General features: G+C 44.3%; 1 protein-coding gene across 1 annotated transcript in view; it reads right to left on the bottom strand.

Moving 5' to 3' along the window:
- Positions 1 to 22,365, bottom strand: part of LOC311122239 (mitogen-activated protein kinase kinase kinase 12-like) — a gene marked incomplete at both ends in the record, with an annotated part of 73,777 nt that overhangs the window by 15,319 nt on the left and 36,093 nt on the right. Inside the window, 3 exons of the mRNA XM_084196626.1 lie at positions 15,835 to 15,943; positions 16,697 to 16,855; positions 19,865 to 20,023. Of these exons, the coding sequence (XP_084052752.1) occupies positions 15,835 to 15,943; positions 16,697 to 16,855; positions 19,865 to 20,023 (427 nt within the window). The remainder of the gene's footprint in view (positions 1 to 15,834; positions 15,944 to 16,696; positions 16,856 to 19,864; positions 20,024 to 22,365) is intronic.

Raw genomic sequence — 22,365 nt, 5'->3', positions numbered from 1 at the left:
TCATAAACCAGGAATAGTCATAAACCAGGTGTAGTCATAAACCAGGTATAGTCATAAACCAGGGATAGTCATGAAGCAGAGATAGTCATAAACCAGGCATATTCATAAACCAGGGATAGTCATAAACCAGGCATATTCATAAACCAGGGAGAGTCATAAACCAGGGATAGTCATAAAACAGGCATAGTCATGAACCAGGGATAGTCATGAACCAGGCATAGTCATGAACCAGGGATAGTCATAAACCAGGCATAGTCATGAACCAGGGATAGTCATAAACCAGGCATAGTCATAAACCAGGGATAGTCATAAACCAGGCATAGTCATAAACCAGGGATAGTCATAAACCAGACATATTCATAAACCAGGGATAGTCATGAACCAGGCATAGTCATACACCAGGGATAATCATAAACCAGGCGTAGTCATAAACCAGGCATAGTCATAAACCAGGCATAGTCATAAACCAGGCATAGTCATAAACCAGGGATAGTCATTAACCAGGCATAGTCATAAACCAGGTGTTGTCATAAACCATGCATAGTCATAAACCAGGCATAGTCATAAACCAGGCATAGTCATAAACCAGGGATAGTCATGAACCAGGCATAGTCATACACCAGGGATAATCATAAACCAGGCGTAGTCATAAACCAGGCATAGTCATAAACCAGGCATAGTCATAAACCAGGCATAGTCATAAACCAGGGATAGTCATTAACCAGGCATAGTCATAAACCAGGTGTTGTCATAAACCATGCATAGTCATAAACCAGGCATAGTCATAAACCAGGCATAGTCATAAACCAGGGATAGTCATTAACCAGGCATAGTCATGAACCAGGGATAGTCATAAACCAGGCGTAGTCATAAACCAGAAATAGTCATAGACCAGGCATAGTCATAAACCAGGTGTAGTCATAAACCAGGCATAGTCATAAACCAGGCAAAGTCATAAACCAGGCGTAGTCATAAACCAGGGATAGTCATAGGGCTCTAACTCCTTTAGCCCCACAGTGAAATAGGGTGCAGGCCAGGCAGCAGGCTGTTAGCCAACCTGCCAGCTTAGTGGAGTCTGCCAATAGTATAGTCAGTGTAGTCAGCTCAGCCATACCCATTGAGACTGTGTCTGTGCCTCGACCTAGGTTGGGCAAAACTAAACATGGTGGTGTCCACCCTAGCAATCTTATTAGGATAAAGACCTCCTCCATTCCTGCCATTATTGAAAGAGATCGTGATACCTCACATCTCAAAATAGGGTTACTTAATGTTAGATCCCTCACTTCAAAGGCAGTCATAGTCAATGAACTAATCACTGATCATAATCTTGATGTGATTGGCCTGACTGAAACATGGCTTAAGCCTGATGAATTTGCTGTGTTAAATGAGGCCTCACCTCCTGGTTACACTAGTGACCATATTCCCCGTGCATCCCGCAAAGGCGGAGGTGTTGCTAACATTTACGATAGCAAATTTCAATTTACAAAAAAAAAAATGACGTTTTCATCTTTCGAGCTTCTAGTCATGAAATCTATGCAGCCTACTCAATCACTTTTTATAGCTACTGTTTACAGGCCTCCTGGGCCATATACAGCGTTCCTCTCTGAGTTTCCTGAATTCCTATCAGACCTTGTAGTCATAGCAGATCATATTCTAATTTTTGGTGATTTTAATATTCACATGGAGAAGTCCACAGACCCACTCCAAAAGTCCTTCGGAGCCATTATCGACTCAGTGGGTTTTGTCCAACATGTCTCTGGACCTACTCACTGCCACAGTCATACTCTGGACCTAGTTTTGTCCCATGGAATAAATGTTGTAGATCTTAATGTTTTTCCACAAAATCCTGGACTATCGGACCACCATTTTATTACGTTTGCAATCGCAACAAATAATCTGCTCAGACCCCAACCAAGGAGCATCAAAAGTCGTGCTATAAATTCTCAGACAACACAAAAATTCATTGATGCCCTTCCAGACCCCTTCTGCCTACCCAAGGACGTCAGAGGACAAAAATCAGTTAACCACTTAACTGAGGAACTAAATTTAACCTTGCACAATACCCTAGATGCAGTTGCACCCCTAAAAACGAAAAACATTTGTCATAAGAAACTAGCTCCCTGGTATACAGAAAATACCCGAGCTTTGAAGCAAGCTTCCAGGAAATTGGAACGGAAATGGCGCCACACCAAACTGGAAGTCTTCCGACTAGCTTGGAAAGACAGTACCGTGCAGTACCGAAGAGCCCTCACTGCTGCTCGATCATCCTACTTTTCCAAATTAATCGAGGAAAATAAGAACAATCCAAAATTTCTTTTTGATACTGTTGCAAAGCTAACTAAAAAGCAGCATTCCCCAAGAGAGGATGGTTTTCACTTCAGCAGTGATAAATTCATGAACTTCTTTGAGGAAAAGATCATGACCATTAGAAAGCAAATTACGGACTCCTCTTTGAATCTGCGTATTCCTCCAGGGCTTAGCTGTCCTGGATCTGCACAGCTCTGCGAGGGCCTGGGATCGGGAGAGACACTTAAGTGTTTTAGTACTATATCTCTTGACACAATGATGAAAATAATCATGGCCTCTAAACCTTCAAGCTGCATACTGGATCCTATTCCTACTAAACTGCTGAAGGAGCTGCTTCCTGTGCTTGGCCCTCCTATGTTGAACATAATAAACAGCTCTCTATCCACCGGATGTGTACCAAACTCACTAAAAGTGGCAGTGATAAAGCCTCTCTTGAAAAAGCCAAACCTTGACCCGGAAAATATAAAAAACTATCGGCCAATATCGAATCTTCCATTCCTCTCAAAAATTTTAGAAAAAGCTGTTGCGCAGCAACTCACTGCCTTTCTGAAGACAAACAATGTATACGAAATGCTTCAGTCTGGTTTTAGACCCCATCATAGCACTGAGACTGCACTTGTGAAGGTGGTAAATGACCTTTTAATGGCGTCAGACCGAGGCTCTGCATCTGTCCTCGTGCTACTAGACCTTAGTGCTGCCTTTGACACCATCGATCACCACATTCTTTTGGAGAGACTGGAAACCCAAATTGGTCTACACGGACAAGTTCTGGCCTGGTTTAGATCCTACCTGTCGGAAAGATATCAGTTTGTCTCTGTGAATGGTCTGTCCTCCGACAAATCAACTGTACATTTCGGTGTTCCTCAAGGTTCCGTTTTAGGACCACTATTGTTTTCACTATATATTTTACCTCTTGGGGATGTTATTCGAAAACATAATGTTAACTTTCACTGCTATGCGGATGACACACAGCTGTACATTTCAATTAAGCATGGTGAAGCCCCAAAATTGCCCTCGCTAGAAGCCTGTGTTTCAGACATAAGGAAGTGGATGGCTGAAAACTTTTTACTTTTAAACTCGGACAAAACAGAGATGCTTGTTCTAGGTCCCAAGAAACAAAGAGATCTTCTGTTAAATCTGACAATTCATCTTGATGGTTGTAAAGTCGTCTCAAATAAAACTGTGAAGGACCTAGGCGTTACTCTTGACCCTGATCTCTCTTTTGACGAACATATCAAGACTGTTTCAAGGACAGCTTTTTTCCATCTACGTAACATTGCAAAAATCAGAAATTTTCTGTCCAAAAATGATGCAGAAAAATTAATCCATGCATTTGTTACTTCTAGATTAGACTACTGCAATGCTCTATTTTCCGGCTACCCGGATAAAGCACTAAATAAACTTCAGTTAGTGCTAAATACGGCTGCTAGAATCCTGACTAGAACCAAGAAATTTGATCATATTACTCCAGTGCTAGCTTCCCTACACTGGCTTCCTGTTAAGGCAAGGGCTGATTTCAAGGTTTTACTGTTAACCTATAAAGCGTTACATGGGCTTGCTCCTACCTATCTTTCCGAGTTGGTCCTGCCGTACATACCAATACGTACGCTACGGTCACAAGACGCAGGCCTCCTAATTGTCCCTAGAATTTCTAAGCAAACAGCGGGAGGCAGGGCTTTCTCCTATAGATCTCCATTTTTATGGAACAGTCTGCCTACCCATGTGAGAGACGCAGACTCGGTCTCAACCTTTAAGTCTTTACTGAAGACTTATCTCTTCAGTAGGTCATATGATTGAGTGTAGTCTGGCCCAGGAGTGTGAAGGTGAACGGAAAGGCTGGAGCAACGAACAGCCCTTGCTGTCTCTGCCAGGCCGGTTCCCCTCTCCACTGGGGTTCTCTGCCTCTAACCCTGTTGCAGGGGCTGAGTCACTGGCCTGCTGGTGCTCTTTCATGCCGTCCCTGGGAGGGGTACGTCAATTGAGTGGGTTGAGTTACTGACGTGATCTTCCTGTCTGGGTTGGCGACCCCCCCCCCCTTGGTTTGTGCTGTGGTGGAGACCTCTGTGGGCTATACTCGGCCTTGTCTCAGGATTGTAAGTTGGTGGTTGGGGATATCCCTCTAGTGGTGCGGGGGCTGTGCTTTGGCGGAGTGGGTGGGGTTATATCCTTCCTGTTTGGCCCTGTCCGGGGGTTTCTTCGGATGGGGCCACAGTGTCTCCGGACCGCTCCTGTCTCAGCCTCCAGTATTTATGCTGCAGTAGTTTATGTGTCGGGGGGCTGGGGTTAGTTGGTTATACCTGGAGTACTTCTCCTGTCTTATCCAGTGTCCTGTGTGAATTTAAGTATGCTCTCTCTAATTCTCTCGTTCTCTCTTTCTCTCTGAGAACCTGAGCCCTAGGACCATACGTCAGGACTACCGGGCATGATGACACCCTGCTGCCCCCAGTCCGCCTGGCCTTGCTGCTATTCCAGTTTCAACTGTTCTGCCTGCGGCTACGAAACCCCTACCTGTCCCAGACCTGCTGTTTTCAACTCTAAATGATCGGCTATGAAAAGCCAACTGAGAGACCTGAGCCCTAGGACCATACGTCGGGACTACCGGCCGTGGTGACTCCTTGCTATCCCCAGTCCGCCTGGCCTTGCTGCTATTCCAGTTTAAACTGTTCTGCCTGCGGTTATGGAACCCCTACCTGTCCCAGACCTGCTGTTTTAAACTCTAATGATCGGCTATGAAAAGCCAACTGAGATTTATTCCTGATTATTATTTGACCATGCTTGTCACTTATGAACATTTTTGAACATCTTGGCATGGTTCTGTTATAATCTCCACCCGGCACAGCCAGAAGAGGACTGGCCACCCCTCATAGCCTGGTTCCTCTCTAGGTTTCTTCCTAGGTTTTGCCTTTCTAGGGAGTTTTTCCTAGCCACCGTGCTTCTACACCTGCATTACTAGCTGTTTGGGGTTTTAGGCTGGGTTTCTGTACAGCACTTCGAGATATTAGCTGATGTAAGAAGGGCTATATAAAATAAAATTGATTGATTGATTGATCATAAACCAGGCATAGTCATAAACCAGGGATAGTCATAAACCAGGCATAGTTATAAACCAGGCGTAGTCACAAACCAGGGATAGTCATAAACCAGGCGTATTCATAATCCAGGAATAGTCATAAACCAGGTGTAGTCATAAACCAGGCGTAGTTATAAACCAGGCGTTGTCATAAACCAGGCATATTCATAAACCAGGCGTAGTAACAAACCAGGGATAGTCATAAACCAGGCATAGTCATAAACCAGGGATAGTCATAAACCAGGCATATTCATAAACCAGGGAGAGTCATAAACCAGGGAATAGTCATAAACCAGGCATAGTCATAAACCAGGGATAGTCATGAACCAGGCATAGTCATACACCAGGGATAGTCACAAACCAGGGATAATCATAAACCAGGCGTAGTCATAAACCAGGCATAGTCATAAACCAGGAATAGTCATAAACCAGGTGTAGTCATAAACCAGGTATAGTCATAAACCAGGGATAGTCATGAAGCAGAGATAGTCATAAACCAGGCATATTCATAAACCAGGGATAGTCATAAACCAGGCATATTCATAAACCAGGGATAGTCATAAACCAGGCATAGTCATAAACCAGGGATAGTCATAAAGCAGAGATAGTCATAAACCAGGCATATTCATAAACCAGGGATAGTCATAAACCAGGCATATTCATAAACCAGGGAGAGTCATAAACCAGGGATAGTCATAAAACAGGCATAGTCATGAACCAGGGATAGTCATGAACCAGGCATAGTCATGAACCAGGGATAGTCATAAACCAGGCATAGTCATGAACCAGGGATAGTCATAAACCAGGCATAGTCATAAACCAGGGATAGTCATAAACCAGGCATAGTCATAAACCAGGGATAGTCATAAACCAGACATATTCATAAACCAGGGATAGTCATGAACCAGGCATAGTCATACACCAGGGATAATCATAAACCAGGCGTAGTCATAAACCAGGCATAGTCATAAACCAGGCATAGTCATAAACCAGGCATAGTCATAAACCAGGGATAGTCATTAACCAGGCATAGTCATAAACCAGGTGTTGTCATAAACCATGCATAGTCATAAACCAGGCATAGTCATAAACCAGGCATAGTCATAAACCAGGGATAGTCATGAACCAGGCATAGTCATACACCAGGGATAATCATAAACCAGGCGTAGTCATAAACCAGGCATAGTCATAAACCAGGCATAGTCATAAACCAGGCATAGTCATAAACCAGGGATAGTCATTAACCAGGCATAGTCATAAACCAGGTGTTGTCATAAACCATGCATAGTCATAAACCAGGCATAGTCATAAACCAGGCATAGTCATAAACCAGGGATAGTCATTAACCAGGCATAGTCATGAACCAGGGATAGTCATAAACCAGGCGTAGTCATAAACCAGAAATAGTCATAGACCAGGCATAGTCATAAACCAGGTGTAGTCATAAACCAGGCATAGTCATAAACCAGGCAAAGTCATAAACCAGGCGTAGTCATAAACCAGGGATAGTCATAAACCAGGCATAGTCATAAACCAGGGATAGTCATAAACCAGGCATAGTTATAAACCAGGCGTAGTCACAAACCAGGGATAGTCATAAACCAGGCGTATTCATAATCCAGGAATAGTCATAAACCAGGTGTAGTCATAAACCAGACGTAGTTATAAACCAGGCGTTGTCATAAACCAGGCATATTCATAAACCAGGCGTAGTAACAAACCAGGGATAATCATAAACCAGGCGTAGTCATAAACCAGGTATAGTCATAAACCGGGAATAGTCATAAACCAGGTGTAGTCATAAACCAGGGATAGTCATGAACCAGGGATAGTCATAAACCAGGCATAGTCATGAACCAGGGATAGTCATGAACCAGGGATAGTCATAAACCAGGCATAGTCATAAACCAGGGATAGTCATAAACCAGGCATAGTCATAAACCAGGCATAGTCATAAACCAGGCATAGTCATAAACCAGGGATAGTCATAAACCAGGCATAGTCATAAACCAGGCATGGTCATACACCAGGGAAAGTCATAAACCATGCATAGTCATAAACCAGGCATAGTCATAAACCAGGCATAGTCATAAACCAGGGATAGTCATTAACCAGGCATAGTCATGAACCTGGGATAGTCATAAACCAGGCGTAGTCATAAACCAGAAATAGTCATAGACCAGGCATAGTCATAAACCAGGTGTAGTCATAAACCAGGCATAGTCATAAACCAGGCAAAGTCATAAACCAGGCGTAGTCATAAACCAGGGATAGTCATAAACCAGGCATAGTCATAAACCAGGGATAGTCATAAACCAGGCATAGTTATAAACCAGGCGTAGTCACAAACCAGGGATAGTCATAAACCAGGCGTATTCATAATCCAGGAATAGTCATAAACCAGGTGTAGTCATAAACCAGGCGTAGTTATAAACCAGGCGTTGTCATAAACCAGGCATATTCATAAACCAGGCGTAGTAACAAACCAGGGATAATCATAAACCAGGCGTAGTCATAAACCAGGTATAGTCATAAACCGGGAATAGTCATAAACCAGGTGTAGTCATAAACCAGGGATAGTCATGAACCAGGGATAGTCATAAACCTGGCATAGTCATAAACCAGGCATAGTCATGAACCAGGGATAGTCATAAACCAGGGATAGTCATGAACCAGGGATAGTCATAAACCAGGCGTAGTCATAAACCAGGTGTAGTCATAAACCAGGCATGGTCATAAACCAGGCATGGTCATACACCAGGGAAAGTCATAAACCAGGGATAGTCATAAACCAGGCATAGTCATAAACCAGGAATAGTCATAAACCAGGTGTAGTCATAAACCAGGCATAGTCATAAACCAGGCATAGTCATAAACCAGGCGTAGTCATAAACCAGGGATAGTCATTAACCAGGCATATTCATAAACCAGGGATAGTCATAAACCAGGTGTTGTCATAAACCAGGCATAGTCATTAACCAGGCATAGTCATAAACCAGGCATAGTCATAAACCAGGGATAGTCATTAACCAGGCATAGTCATGAACCAGGGATAGTCATAAACCAGGCGTAGTCATAAACCAGAAGTAGTCATAAACCAGGCATAGTCATAAACCAGGTGTAGTCATAAACCAGGCATAGTCATAAACCAGGCAAAGTCATAAGCCAGGCGTAGTCATAAACCAGGGATAGTCATAAACCAGGCATAGTCATAAACCAGGGATAGTCATAAACCAGGCATAGTTATAAACCAGGCGTAGTCACAAACCAGGGATAGTCATAAACCAGGCGTATTCATAATCCAGGAATAGTCATAAACCAGGTGTAGTCATAAACCAGGCGTAGTTATAAACCAGGCGTTGTCATAAACCAGGCATAGTCATAAACCAGGCGTAGTCACAAACCAGGGATAATCATAAACCAGGCGTAGTCATAAACCAGGTGTAGTCATAAACCGGGAATAGTCATAAACCAGGTGTAGTCATAAACCAGGAATAGTCATAAACCAGGTGTAGTCATAAACCAGGCATAGTCATAAACCAGGCATAGTCATAAACCAGGGATAGTCATAACCAGGGATAGTCATAAACCAGGGATAGTCATGAACCAGGGATAGTCATAAACCAGGCATAGTCATAAACCAGGGATAGTCATAAACCAGGCGTAGCTATAAACCAGGCGTAGTCACAAACCAGGGATAATCATAAACCTGGCGTAGTCATAAACCAGGAATAGTCATAAACCAGGTGTAGTCATAAACCAGGCGTAGTCATAAAAAAGCCGTAGTCATAAACCAGGCATAGTCATAAACCAGGAAAAGCCATAAACCAGGGATAGTCATAAACCAGGCGTAGTCATAAACCAGGCTTAGTCATAAACCAGGCGTAGTCATTAACCAGGGATAGTCATAAACCAGGCGTAGTCATAAACCAAGGATAGTCATAAACCAGGGATAGTCATAAACCAGGCATAGTCATAAACCAGGGATAATCATGAACCAGGGATAACCATAAACCTGGCGTAGTCATAAACCAGGAATAGTCATAAATCAGGTGTAGTCATAAACCAGGCGTAGTCATAAAAAAGCCGTAGTCATAAACCAGGCACAGTCATAAACCAGGAAAAGTCATAAACCAGGGATAGTCATAAACCAGGCGTAGTCATAAACCAGGCTTAGTCATAAACCAGGCGTAGTCATAAACCAGGGATAGTCATAAACCAGGCGTAGTCATAAACCAAGGATAGTCATAAACCAGGGATAGTCATAAACCAGGCATAGTCATAAACCAGGCGTAGTCATAAACCAGGCGTAGTCATAAAAAAGCCGTAGTCATAAACCAGGGATAGTCATAAACCAGGCGTAGTCATAAACCAGGCGTAGTCATAAACCAGTCATAGTCATAAACAAGGGATAGTAATAAACCAGGGATAGTCATAAACCAGCCATAGTCATAAACCAGGCATAGTCATAAAAAAGGCGTAGTCATAAACCAGGCGTAGTCATAAACCAGACGTAGTCATAAACCAGGGATAGTCATAAACCAGGCATAGTCATAAACCAGGCATAGTCATAAACCAGGCGTAGTCATAAACCAGTGATAGTCATAAACCAGGCATAGTCATAAACCAGGCATATTCATAAACCAGGGATAGTCATAAACCAGGCATAGTCATAAACCAGAGGTAGTCATGAACCAGGCGTAGTCATAAACCAGGCATAGTCATAAACCAGGCATAGTCATAAACCAGGGATAGTCATAAACCAGGGATAGTCATTAACCAGGTGTAGTCATAAACCAGGCGTAGTCATAAACCAGGGATAATCATGAACCAGGGATAATCATAAACCTGGGTAGTCATAAACCAGGAATAGTCATAAACCAGGTGTAGTCATAAACCAGGCGCAGTCATAAAAAAGCCGTAGTCATAAACCAGGCATAGTCATAAACCAGGAATAGTCATAAACCAGAAATAGTCATAAACCAGGCTTAGTCATAAACCAGGCGTAGTTATAATCCAGGGATAATCATAAACCAGGCATAGTCATAAACCAGGCGTAGTCATAAACCAGGGATAGTCATAAACCAGGCATATTCATAATCCAGGAATAGTCATAAACCAGGTGTAGTCATAAACCAGGCGTAGTCATAAACCAGGTGTAGTCATAGACCAGGCGTAGTCATAAACCAGGGATAGTCATAAACCAGGGATAGTCATAAACCAGGTGTAGTCATAAACCAGGCGTAGTCATAAACCAGGCATAGTCATAAACCAGGCGTAGTCATAAACCAGGGATAGTCATAAACCAGGGATAGTCATAAACCAGGGATAGTCATAAACCAGGGATAGTCATAAACCAGGGATAGTCATAAACCAGGCGTAGTCATAAACCAGGGATAGTCATAAACCAGGCGTAGTCATAAACCAGAAATAGTCATAAACCAGGCTTAGTCATAAACCAGGCGTAGTTATAATCCAGGGATAATCATAAACCAGGCATAGTCATAAACCAGGCGTAGTCATAAACCAGGGATAGTCATAAACCAGGCATATTCATAATCCAGGAATAGTCATAAACCAGGTGTAGTCATAAACCAGGCGTAGTCATAAACCAGGGATAGTCATAAACCAGGCGTAGTCATAAACCAGGGATAGTCATAAACCAGGGATAGTCATAAACCAGGTGTAGTCATAAACCAGGCGTAGTCATAAACCAGGCATAGTCATAAACCAGGCGTAGTCATAAACCAGGGATAGTCATAAACCAGGGATAGTCATAAACCAGGGATAGTCATAAACCAGGGATAGTCATAAACCAGGGATAGTCATAAACCAGGGATAGTCATAAACCAGGTGGAGTCATAAACCAGGCGTAGTCATAAACCAGGGATAGTCATAAACCAGGGATAGTCATAAACCAGGGATAGTCATAAACCAGGGATAGTCATAAACCAGGGATAGTCATAAACCAGGTGGAGTCATAAACCAGGCGTAGTCATAAACCAGGGATAGTCATAAACCAGGGATAGTCATAAACCAGGGATAGTCATAAACCAGGGATAGTCATAAACCAGGGATAGTCATAAACCAGGGATAGTCATAAACCAGGTGTAGTCATAAACCAGGGATAGTCATAAACCAGGCGTAGTCATAAACCAGGGATAGTCATAAACCAGGTGGAGTCATAAACCAGGCGTAGTCATAAACCAGGGATAGTCATAAACCAGGGATAGTCATAAACCAGGGATAGTCATAAACCAGGGATAGTCATAAACCAGGGATAGTCATAAACCAGGGATAGTCATAAACCAGGTGTAGTCATAAACCAGGGATAGTCATAAACCAGGCGTAGTCATAAACCAGGGATAGTCATAAACCAGGCGTAGTCATAAACCAAGGATAGTCATAAACCAGGGATAGTCATAAACCAGGCATAGTCATAAACCAGGCGTAGTCATAAACCAGGCGTAGTCATAAAAAAGCCGTAGTCATAAACCAGGGATAGTCATAAACCAGGCGTAGTCATAAACCAGGGATAATCATGAACCAGGGATAACCATAAACCTGGCGTAGTCATAAACCAGGAATAGTCATAAATCAGGTGTAGTCATAAACCAGGCGTAGTCATAAAAAAGCCGTAGTCATAAACCAGGCACAGTCATAAACCAGGAAAAGTCATAAACCAGGGATAGTCATAAACCAGGCGTAGTCATAAACCAGGCTTAGTCATAAACCAGGCGTAGTCATAAACCAGGGATAGTCATAAACCAGGCGTAGTCATAAACCAAGGATAGTCATAAACCAGGGATAGTCATAAACCAGGCATAGTCATAAACCAGGCGTAGTCATAAACCAGGCGTAGTCATAAAAAAGCCGTAGTCATAAACCAGGGATAGTCATAAACCAGGCGTAGTCATAAACCAGGCGTAGTCATAAACCAGTCATAGTCATAAACAAGGGATAGTAATAAACCAGGGATAGTCATAAACCAGCCATAGTCATAAACCAGGCATAGTCATAAAAAAGGCGTAGTCATAAACCAGGCGTAGTCATAAACCAGACGTAGTCATAAACCAGGGATAGTCATAAACCAGGCATAGTCATAAACCAGGCATAGTCATAAACCAGGCGTAGTCATAAACCAGTGATAGTCATAAACCAGGCATAGTCATAAACCAGGCATATTCATAAACCAGGGATAGTCATAAACCAGGCATAGTCATAAACCAGAGGTAGTCATGAACCAGGCGTAGTCATAAACCAGGCATAGTCATAAACCAGGCATAGTCATAAACCAGGGATAGTCATAAACCAGGGATAGTCATTAACCAGGTGTAGTCATAAACCAGGCGTAGTCATAAACCAGGGATAATCATGAACCAGGGATAATCATAAACCTGGGTAGTCATAAACCAGGAATAGTCATAAACCAGGTGTAGTCATAAACCAGGCGCAGTCATAAAAAAGCCGTAGTCATAAACCAGGCATAGTCATAAACCAGGAATAGTCATAAACCAGAAATAGTCATAAACCAGGCTTAGTCATAAACCAGGCGTAGTTATAATCCAGGGATAATCATAAACCAGGCATAGTCATAAACCAGGCGTAGTCATAAACCAGGGATAGTCATAAACCAGGCATATTCATAATCCAGGAATAGTCATAAACCAGGTGTAGTCATAAACCAGGCGTAGTCATAAACCAGGTGTAGTCATAGACCAGGCGTAGTCATAAACCAGGGATAGTCATAAACCAGGGATAGTCATAAACCAGGTGTAGTCATAAACCAGGCGTAGTCATAAACCAGGCATAGTCATAAACCAGGCGTAGTCATAAACCAGGGATAGTCATAAACCAGGGATAGTCATAAACCAGGGATAGTCATAAACCAGGGATAGTCATAAACCAGGGATAGTCATAAACCAGGCGTAGTCATAAACCAGGGATAGTCATAAACCAGGCGTAGTCATAAACCAGAAATAGTCATAAACCAGGCTTAGTCATAAACCAGGCGTAGTTATAATCCAGGGATAATCATAAACCAGGCATAGTCATAAACCAGGCGTAGTCATAAACCAGGGATAGTCATAAACCAGGCATATTCATAATCCAGGAATAGTCATAAACCAGGTGTAGTCATAAACCAGGCGTAGTCATAAACCAGGGATAGTCATAAACCAGGCGTAGTCATAAACCAGGGATAGTCATAAACCAGGGATAGTCATAAACCAGGTGTAGTCATAAACCAGGCGTAGTCATAAACCAGGCATAGTCATAAACCAGGCGTAGTCATAAACCAGGGATAGTCATAAACCAGGGATAGTCATAAACCAGGGATAGTCATAAACCAGGGATAGTCATAAACCAGGGATAGTCATAAACCAGGGATAGTCATAAACCAGGTGGAGTCATAAACCAGGCGTAGTCATAAACCAGGGATAGTCATAAACCAGGGATAGTCATAAACCAGGGATAGTCATAAACCAGGGATAGTCATAAACCAGGGATAGTCATAAACCAGGTGGAGTCATAAACCAGGCGTAGTCATAAACCAGGGATAGTCATAAACCAGGGATAGTCATAAACCAGGGATAGTCATAAACCAGGGATAGTCATAAACCAGGGATAGTCATAAACCAGGGATAGTCATAAACCAGGTGTAGTCATAAACCAGGGATAGTCATAAACCAGGCGTAGTCATAAACCAGGGATAGTCATAAACCAGGTGGAGTCATAAACCAGGCGTAGTCATAAACCAGGGATAGTCATAAACCAGGGATAGTCATAAACCAGGGATAGTCATAAACCAGGGATAGTCATAAACCAGGGATAGTCATAAACCAGGGATAGTCATAAACCAGGTGTAGTCATAAACCAGGGATAGTCATAAACCAGGCGTAGTCATAAACCAGGGATAGTCATAAACCAGGCATATTCATAATCCAGGAATAGTCATAAACCAGGTGTAGTCATAAACCAGGCGTAGTCATAAACCAGGTGTAGTCATAAACCAGACGTAGTCATAAACCAGGGATAGTCATAAACCAGGGATAGTCATAAACCAGGTGTAGTCATAAACCAGGCGTAGTCATAAACCAGGCATAGTCATAAACCAGGCGTAGTCATAAACCAGGGATAGTCATAAACCAGGGATAGTCATGAACCAGGGATAGTCATAAACCAGGGATAGTCATTGCGTGTCTTTTAAGACGCATGCTTCTCTCTGCGATTTGATTGGCGGCTTGCTGTAATAATCTGAAAGAAGGTGTTTTGTTTTCCTTAGTCAGTTGAATACGCTGCTTACTTCATAGAACCGTGGTCACGTTAATAACCTTTAGCGACTGAACTATTACCAACTATGACCCCATCCCTGAAAGCTTAGACTCAGGATCACGTACCTGTCTTCTGTTTCCACCTACAACACAAGCTGTGCAGGACTCGTTAGTAGGGAGAGTGATGAATCTGCATGGAATAACTGAGGGAAATGAATTGATTGTCCACAAACGATCATACATAAGATTGTTTGATGATCATCCCTGATGTTTTTCTCAACTTTTCAATACCTTTCTGATGCATTTCAATCACTCCACAGCATAGTTGTAAATGAGAACCTGTTCTCAACTGGTTTACCTGGTTAAATAAAGGTGAAAAAAAAAAAAATCCTTCCTTCCATCAGATTGCATTTTGACATGACCTGATTGGACAAATCTTGTGCTATAACTTTTATTGAGATAATAGCAAAAAGGTCAGATTCTAAAGATTCATCAAATTATTTTCCACATTTGTTTCTGATACCCCCCAATTTTCCTAAAACAGAGAATCAGAGAATTAAATAGCTTGATGGTCCATGTTAATAGTATCTTAAATATCATGTATGAATCTGTTTAATTTCATGTTTGAATCAATTTGACTTTGTGACCCCTCCAACCCCTGTTCTCCGATGGGTATGGCGGCTCGCCCAGTGATTTTGTTTTACAAAAGTGGCTACCTTGGAAATATTAGTGACTACCACTGTCATAAATGTTTATAACTAAAATGAAAGTTTAATTTCAAGATGGCTGTCCTGTAGTCATGTTGCCAGCATGCCAATGTCCATTCTAGTGTTCTATTTACATTTACATTTTAGTCATTTAGCAGACGCTCTTATCCAGAGCAACTTACAGTTAGTGAGTGCATTCATTATTTTTTAAATATATTTTTTTCATACTGGCCCCCCGTGGGAATCGAACCCACAACCCTGGCGTTGCAAACGCCATGCTCTACCAACTGAGCTACATCCCTGCCAGCCATTCCCTCCCCTGGACGAATTGTGCGCCGTCGCATGGGTCTCCCGGTCGCGGCCGGCTACGACAGAGCCTGGATTCGAACCAGGATCTCTAGTGGCACAGCTAGCACTGCGATGCAGTGCCTTAGACCACTGCGCCACTCGGGAGACATATTTACTTATGTGACTGTACCTGAGATTTGAAGTAGGTCTCCTGTGGGGTAGACAGCAGGTCCGCTGAGGCGATATCCAGGTGCAGTAGGATCTGTCTGAATGAAGGTCTGTTCCTGGGCTTACTGCTCCTGGAGGCAGAGACACACATATCTTTAAATACAACTACAATGTACATGTACAACATCTACATCTCCTGATTTCTTAACTCCTCCTCTATTCGGTGGACATGTTCATGCCCTGTCCTCCACCCCCATGTTCATGCCCTGTCCTCCACCCCCATGTTCATGCCCTGTCCTCCACCCCATTTCCCTCCCTTCCTCTCTCCCATTCCCCTCCCTCCCTCCCTCTTTCATTCCCCTCCCTCCCTCTCTCTCCCATTCCCCTACCTCCCTCCCTCTCTCTCCCATTCCCCTCCCTCCCTCTCTCTCCCATTACCCTCCCTCCCTCTCTCTCCCATTCCCCTTCCTCCCTCTCAATTCAATTCAATTCAATTTAAGGGCTTTATTGGCATGGGAAACGTGTGTTAACATTGCCAAAGCAAGTGAAGTAGATAGTAAACAAAAGTGAAATAATCTCTCTCCCATTCCCCTCCCTCCCTCTCTCTCCCCTCTCCCCTCCCTCCCTCTCTCTCCCATTCCCCTCCCTCCCTCCCTCTTCCATTCCCCTCCATCCCTCTCTCTCCCATTCCCCTACCCCCTCCCTCTCTCTCCCATTCCCCTCCCTCCCTCTCTCTCCCATTCCCCTTCCTCCCTCTCTCTCCCATTCCCCTCCCTCCCTCCCTCTCTCTCCCATTCCCCTCCCTCCCTCTCTCTCCCATTCCCCTCCCTCCCTCTCTCTCCCATTCCCCTCCCTCCCTCTCTCTCCCATTCCCTCCGTCTCACCAGCACTGTCTCAGCAGTATTTTGAAGCCGTCTGGGCAGCTCTCTGGGACAGGTAGGTTCAGGCTGTTGTTTCCCACCCCCCAGATGATGGCCGAAGAGTCCACGTCTTTGTATGGCACCTCTCCGGTCAACATCTCCCACAGCACCACACCAAACGACCTGCAGAGAGAGAGAGAGAGGGGGGAGATCCCATGAGTCCATACTACTCTTTTAAAATGAACACTTCTGTACAATAAAGATGGGTGTTCAGGAGCCACTCTGAAAAACAACATCAACACATCGGCATCTTCTGTGTTATAGCCTCTTCTGTGTACCCTACTACCCCTGTTGCTTACAACGTTGTTTTCCTGATAATACAAAAACAAGGCTGTGTAGGCTACATGTTTGTGCGCTGCAAAAGGGGCCAGTCAGTCAGTGTGTGTTTTATGTGTGTACTGGGCTCCCATGTGCCAGGGTGGCACAGGGCCAGTGTGTGGCTCTGCCCCTGCCGTCGGGTAGAGGCTGAGGGAGAACACACACACACACACACACACACACACACACACACACACACACACACACACACACACACACACACACACACACACACACACACACACACACACACACACACACACACACACACACACACACACAAACACACACACACACACACACACACACACACACACACAGGCTGGGGGATAAGGAAGGTCTCATCCCAGGGGAGTAACTATGGAAAGGTTGTTGTTGATGGCACCTTGGATCTGGATCACCATGGCGACTCTGGTGTGCACCAATAGCATCGTGTGGGAGGGAGAAAGCACCAATAGCATCGTGTGGGAGGGAGAAAGCACCAATAGCATCGTGTGGGAGGGAGAAAGCACCAATAGCATCGTGTGGGAGGGAGAAAGCACCAATAGCATTGTGTGGGAGGGCGAGAGTAATGTTGTGTTTATGTGATTATTTTTAGCTTCTGTCTCCGGCCCCTTTATTATCGCTGAAAATCTACAGAATGGGTAGTTTATCTCTAGTTCTATAGAACAGGCACAGAAATATAATGTATTGTGTGTTAGCGTCAGTGGAGTCTGCTGAGGGGAGGACGGCTCCTAATAGTGGCTGGAACAGAGCGAATGGAATGGCATCAAACCATGTGTTTGATCTATTTGATACCATTCCACCAATTCCGCTCCAGCCATTACCACGAGCCCTTCCTCCCCAATTAAGGTGTCACCAACCTCCTGTGGTTAGAGTAGTACCCTTAATAAATAGCTATTTATTGCCTTTTTATACGATGAGCAATACTAGGACAGGATCATTCTCTGTCCTCTTATGTTATTAAAGACAAGGAGAACTCTGTCCTTTTATGTTATTAAAGACAAGGAGAACTCTGTCCTCTTATGTTATTAAAGACAATGATCATTCTCTGTCCTCTTATGTTATTAAAGACAAGGAGAACTCTGTCCTCTTATGTTATTAAAGACAAGGAGCACTCTGTCCTCTTATGTTATTAAAGACAAGGAGAACTCTGTCCTTTTATGTTATTAAAGACAAGGAGAACTCTGTCCTCTTATGTTATTAAAGACAATGATCATTCTCTGTCCTCTTATGTTATTAAAGACAAGGATCATTATCTGTCCTCTTATGTTATTAAAGACAAGGAGAACTCTGTCCTCTTATGTTATTAAAGACAAGGAGCACTCTGTCCTCTTATGTTATTAAAGACAAGGAGAACTCTGTCCTCTTATGTTATTAAAGACAAGGAGAACTCTGTCCTCTTATGTTATTAAAGACAAGGAGCACTCTGTCCTCTTATGTTATTAAAGACAAGGAGCACTCTGTCCTCTTATGTTATTAAAGACAAGGAGCATTCTCTGTCTTGTTATGTTATTAAAGACAAGGAGCACTCTGTCCTCTTATGTTATTAAAGACAAGAAGCATTCTCTGTCCTCTTATGTTATTAAAGACAAGGAGCATTCTCTGTCTTGTTATGTTATTAAAGACAAGGAGCATTCTCTGTCTTGTTATGTTATTAAAGACAAGGAGCATTCTCTGTCTTGTTATGTTATTCTTGAAGAAACCATTTTATTTTCTCTACACCCAATCTTATTTTAGATTTCTCCAGAGTAGTAAGGTAAAGGGAGAGAGTCTAACCTTGCTGTCTTACTGCCACAGTCTTTGTCACAATGCCTCTATGCAATGGTTCCAAGGAACACTCTCTTTAAATGGATTTAGTAAAAATAACTCCTCATTCTCTGAACATTTTACAGACCCAATGTTCTTTTAGATTTAGTCTGGCCCAACTGTCAGAGCATGTTAAGGCAGACCAGACTGAGCAAACAACACACCTCAAATCATCCTTTCTCTCAGAATAGACAGCGATAAGGGCAGGAGATAATGTTGACCCGTTTCAGAGATAGATACAGATACATACTGTCTACATTCTTGTCATTTTTCACACATCAACAGTTGTACCTTTTTGTTCATGTGTCAGACTTGAGCCTATTTGATCCGGCCCGCGGGTGGTTTTGAGAGAAATTAGAAAAACCTAATCGAAACTGTAGAAATGATCATGGATCTACATTTATATTGTTGAATGCACTGATTGTAAGTCCTCCTAAATTAGAGTGTCTGCCAAATGACTAAAATGTAACATTTTTTTCAGTTAATATGCGTGGAAATCAGACTCTACCATTCGACTCTCTGAGAAATCACACTCTCATCTTTCAGTAGCGTAGGATCAGTGAAATCAGACTCCCCTCTCCATATCCAGTCTAGTGGGCTTTAGGCCCAAGGCCAGGCCACAGGCTTTAGAAAGGATATTTCAGCCTCTCCAGAGCACAAGAGCATCTGGCAAATCAATAATTGAATTAGCCAGCATTCCTCTCTTAGGAGAGGGAGGGAGGGAGGGAGGGAGGGAGGGAGGGAGGGAGGGAGGGGGAGAGGGAGAGAGAGAGAGAGAGAGAGAGAGAGAGAGAGACGGAAATGGAAACAGAAAGGGAGGGTGGTCTCAAGGCACTCTGGATAAGAGCGTCTGCTAAAATTACCAAAATTATACTTAAATGATTTGGAAAGATTTGATATTATTTAACATTTTTTTTTAACTGGTCTCTTTTTCAGATGGGTTGATATCAAAATAAATTATGCTATAAAGCATGAAGGAAAAAGTAAGAAGGTGTTTTCTCTTACCAGATGTCGACCTTCTCTGAGACAGGTTCGTTCCTGATGACCTCTGGGGCCATCCAGGCCACCGTACCGGCGAATGACATCTTGGTGCTCTTATCACTCATCTCCTTAGACGTCCCGAAGTCAGAGATCTTCACCGCGTCATCGTAGGTGATCAACATACTGGAGTAGAATATACAGGCACAGTCAAGGGAAGGTACAGTAGCCACACAGAGAGACAGTCAGGGGAAGGTACAGTAGCCACACAGAGAGACACAGTCAGGGGAAGGTACAGTAGCCACACAGAGAGACAGTCAGGGGAAGGTACAGTAGCCACACAGAGAGACAGTCAGGGGAAGGTACAGTAGCCACACAGAGAGACAGTCAGGGGAAGGTACAGTAGCCACACAGAGAGACACAGTCAGGGGAAGGTACAGTAGCCACACAGAGAGACAGTCAGGGGAAGGTACAGTAGCCACACAGAGAGACACAGTCAGGGGAAGGTACAGTAGCCACACAGAGAGACAGTCAGGGGAAGGTACAGTAGCCACACAGAGAGACACAGTCAGGGGAAGGTACAGTAGCCACACAGAGAGACAGTCAGGGGAAGGTACAGTAGCCACACAGAGAGACACAGTCAGGGGAAGGTACAGTAGCCACACAGAGAGACAGTCAGGGGAAGGTACAGTAGCCACACAGAGAGACACGGTCAGGGGAAGGTACAGTAGCCACACAGAGAGACACAGTCAGGGGAAGGTACAGTAACCACACAGAGAGACACAGTCAGGGGAAGGTACAGTAGCCACACAGAGAGACAGTCAGGGGAAGGTACAGTAGCCACACAGAGAGACACAGTCAGGGGAAGGTACAGTAGCCACACAGAGAGACAGTCAGGGGAAGGTACAGTAGCCACACAGAGAGACACGGTCAGGGGAAGGTACAGTAGCCACACAGAGAGACACAGTCAGGGGAAGGTACAGTAGCCACACAGAGAGACACAGTCAGGGGAAGGTACAGTAGCCACACAGAGAGACAGTCAGGGGAAGGTACAGTAGCCACACAGAGAGACACAGTCAGGGGAAGGTACAGTAGACACACAGAGAGACAGTCAGGAGAAGAGAAGGTACAGTAGCCACACAGAGAGACAGTCAGGAGAAGAGAAGGTACAGTAGCCACACAGAGAGACACAGTCAGGGGAAGGTACAGTAGCCACACAGAGAGACAGTCAGGAGAAAATAAGGTACAGTAGCCACACAGAGAGACAGTCAAGGGAAGGTACAGTAGCCACACACAGAGAGACAGTCAAGGGAAGGTACAGTAGCCACACAGAGAGACAGTCAGGGGAAGGTACAGTAGCCACACAGAGAGACACAGTCAGGGGAAGGTACAGTAGCCACACAGAGAGACAGTCAGGGGAAGGTACAGTAGCCACACAGAGAGACAGTCAGGGGAAGGTACAGTAGCCACACAGAGACACAGTCAGGGGAAGGTACAGTAGCCACACAGAGAGACACAGTCAGGGGAAGGTACAGTAGCCACACAGAGAGACAGTCAGGAGAAGAGAAGGTACAGTAGCCACACAGAGAGACACAGTCAGGGGAAGGTACAGTAGCCACACAGAGAGACAGTCAGGGGAAGGTACAGTAGCCACACAGAGAGACAGTCAGGGGAAGGTACAGTAGCCACACAGAGAGACAGTCAGGGGAAGGTACAGTAGCCACACAGAGAGACAGTCAGGGGAAGGTACAGTAGCCACACAGAGAGACACAGTCAGGGGAAGGTACAGTAGCCACACAGAGAGACACAGTCAGGGGAAGGTACAGTAGCCACACAGAGAGACATTCAGGGGAAGGTACAGTAGCCACACAGAGAGACACAGTCAGGGGAAGGTACAGTAGCCACACAGAGAGACAGTCAGGGGAAGGTACAGTAGCCACACAGAGAGACAGTCAGGGGAAGGTACAGTAGCCACACAGAGAGACAGTCAGGGGAAGGTACAGTAGCCACACAGAGAGACAGTCAGGGGAAGGTACAGTAGCCACACAGAGAGACACAGTCAGGGGAAGGTACAGTAGCCACACAGAGAGACAGTCAGGGGAAGGTACGGTAGCCACACAGAGAGACAGTCAGGGGAAGGTACGGTAGCCACACAGAGAGACACAGTCAGGGGAAGGTACAGTAGCCACACAGAGAGACACAGTCAGGGGAAGGTACAGTAGACACACAGAGAGACAGTCAGGGGAAGGTACAGTAGACACACAGAGAGACAGTCAGGGGAAGGTACAGTAGACACAGAGAGACACAGTCAGGGGAAGGTACAGTAGCCACACAGAGAGACACAGTCAGGGGAAGGTACAGTAGCCACACAGAGAGACACAGTCAGGGGAAGGTACGGTAGCCACACAGAGAGACACAGTCAGGGGAAGGTACAGTAGCCACACAGAGAGACACAGTCAGGGGAAGGTACGGTAGCCACACAGAGAGACACAGTCAGGGGAAGGTACAGTAGCCACACAGAGAGACAC

The sequence above is a fragment of the Coregonus lavaretus genome (genome assembly GCF_964263955.1).
Source record: "Coregonus lavaretus genome assembly, contig: HAP1_SCAFFOLD_819, whole genome shotgun sequence".
NCBI lineage: Eukaryota > Metazoa > Chordata > Actinopteri > Salmoniformes > Salmonidae > Coregonus > Coregonus lavaretus.
The sequence above is the reverse complement of the archived record's forward strand: the minus strand, read 5'-3'. Positions and strand labels throughout refer to the sequence as shown.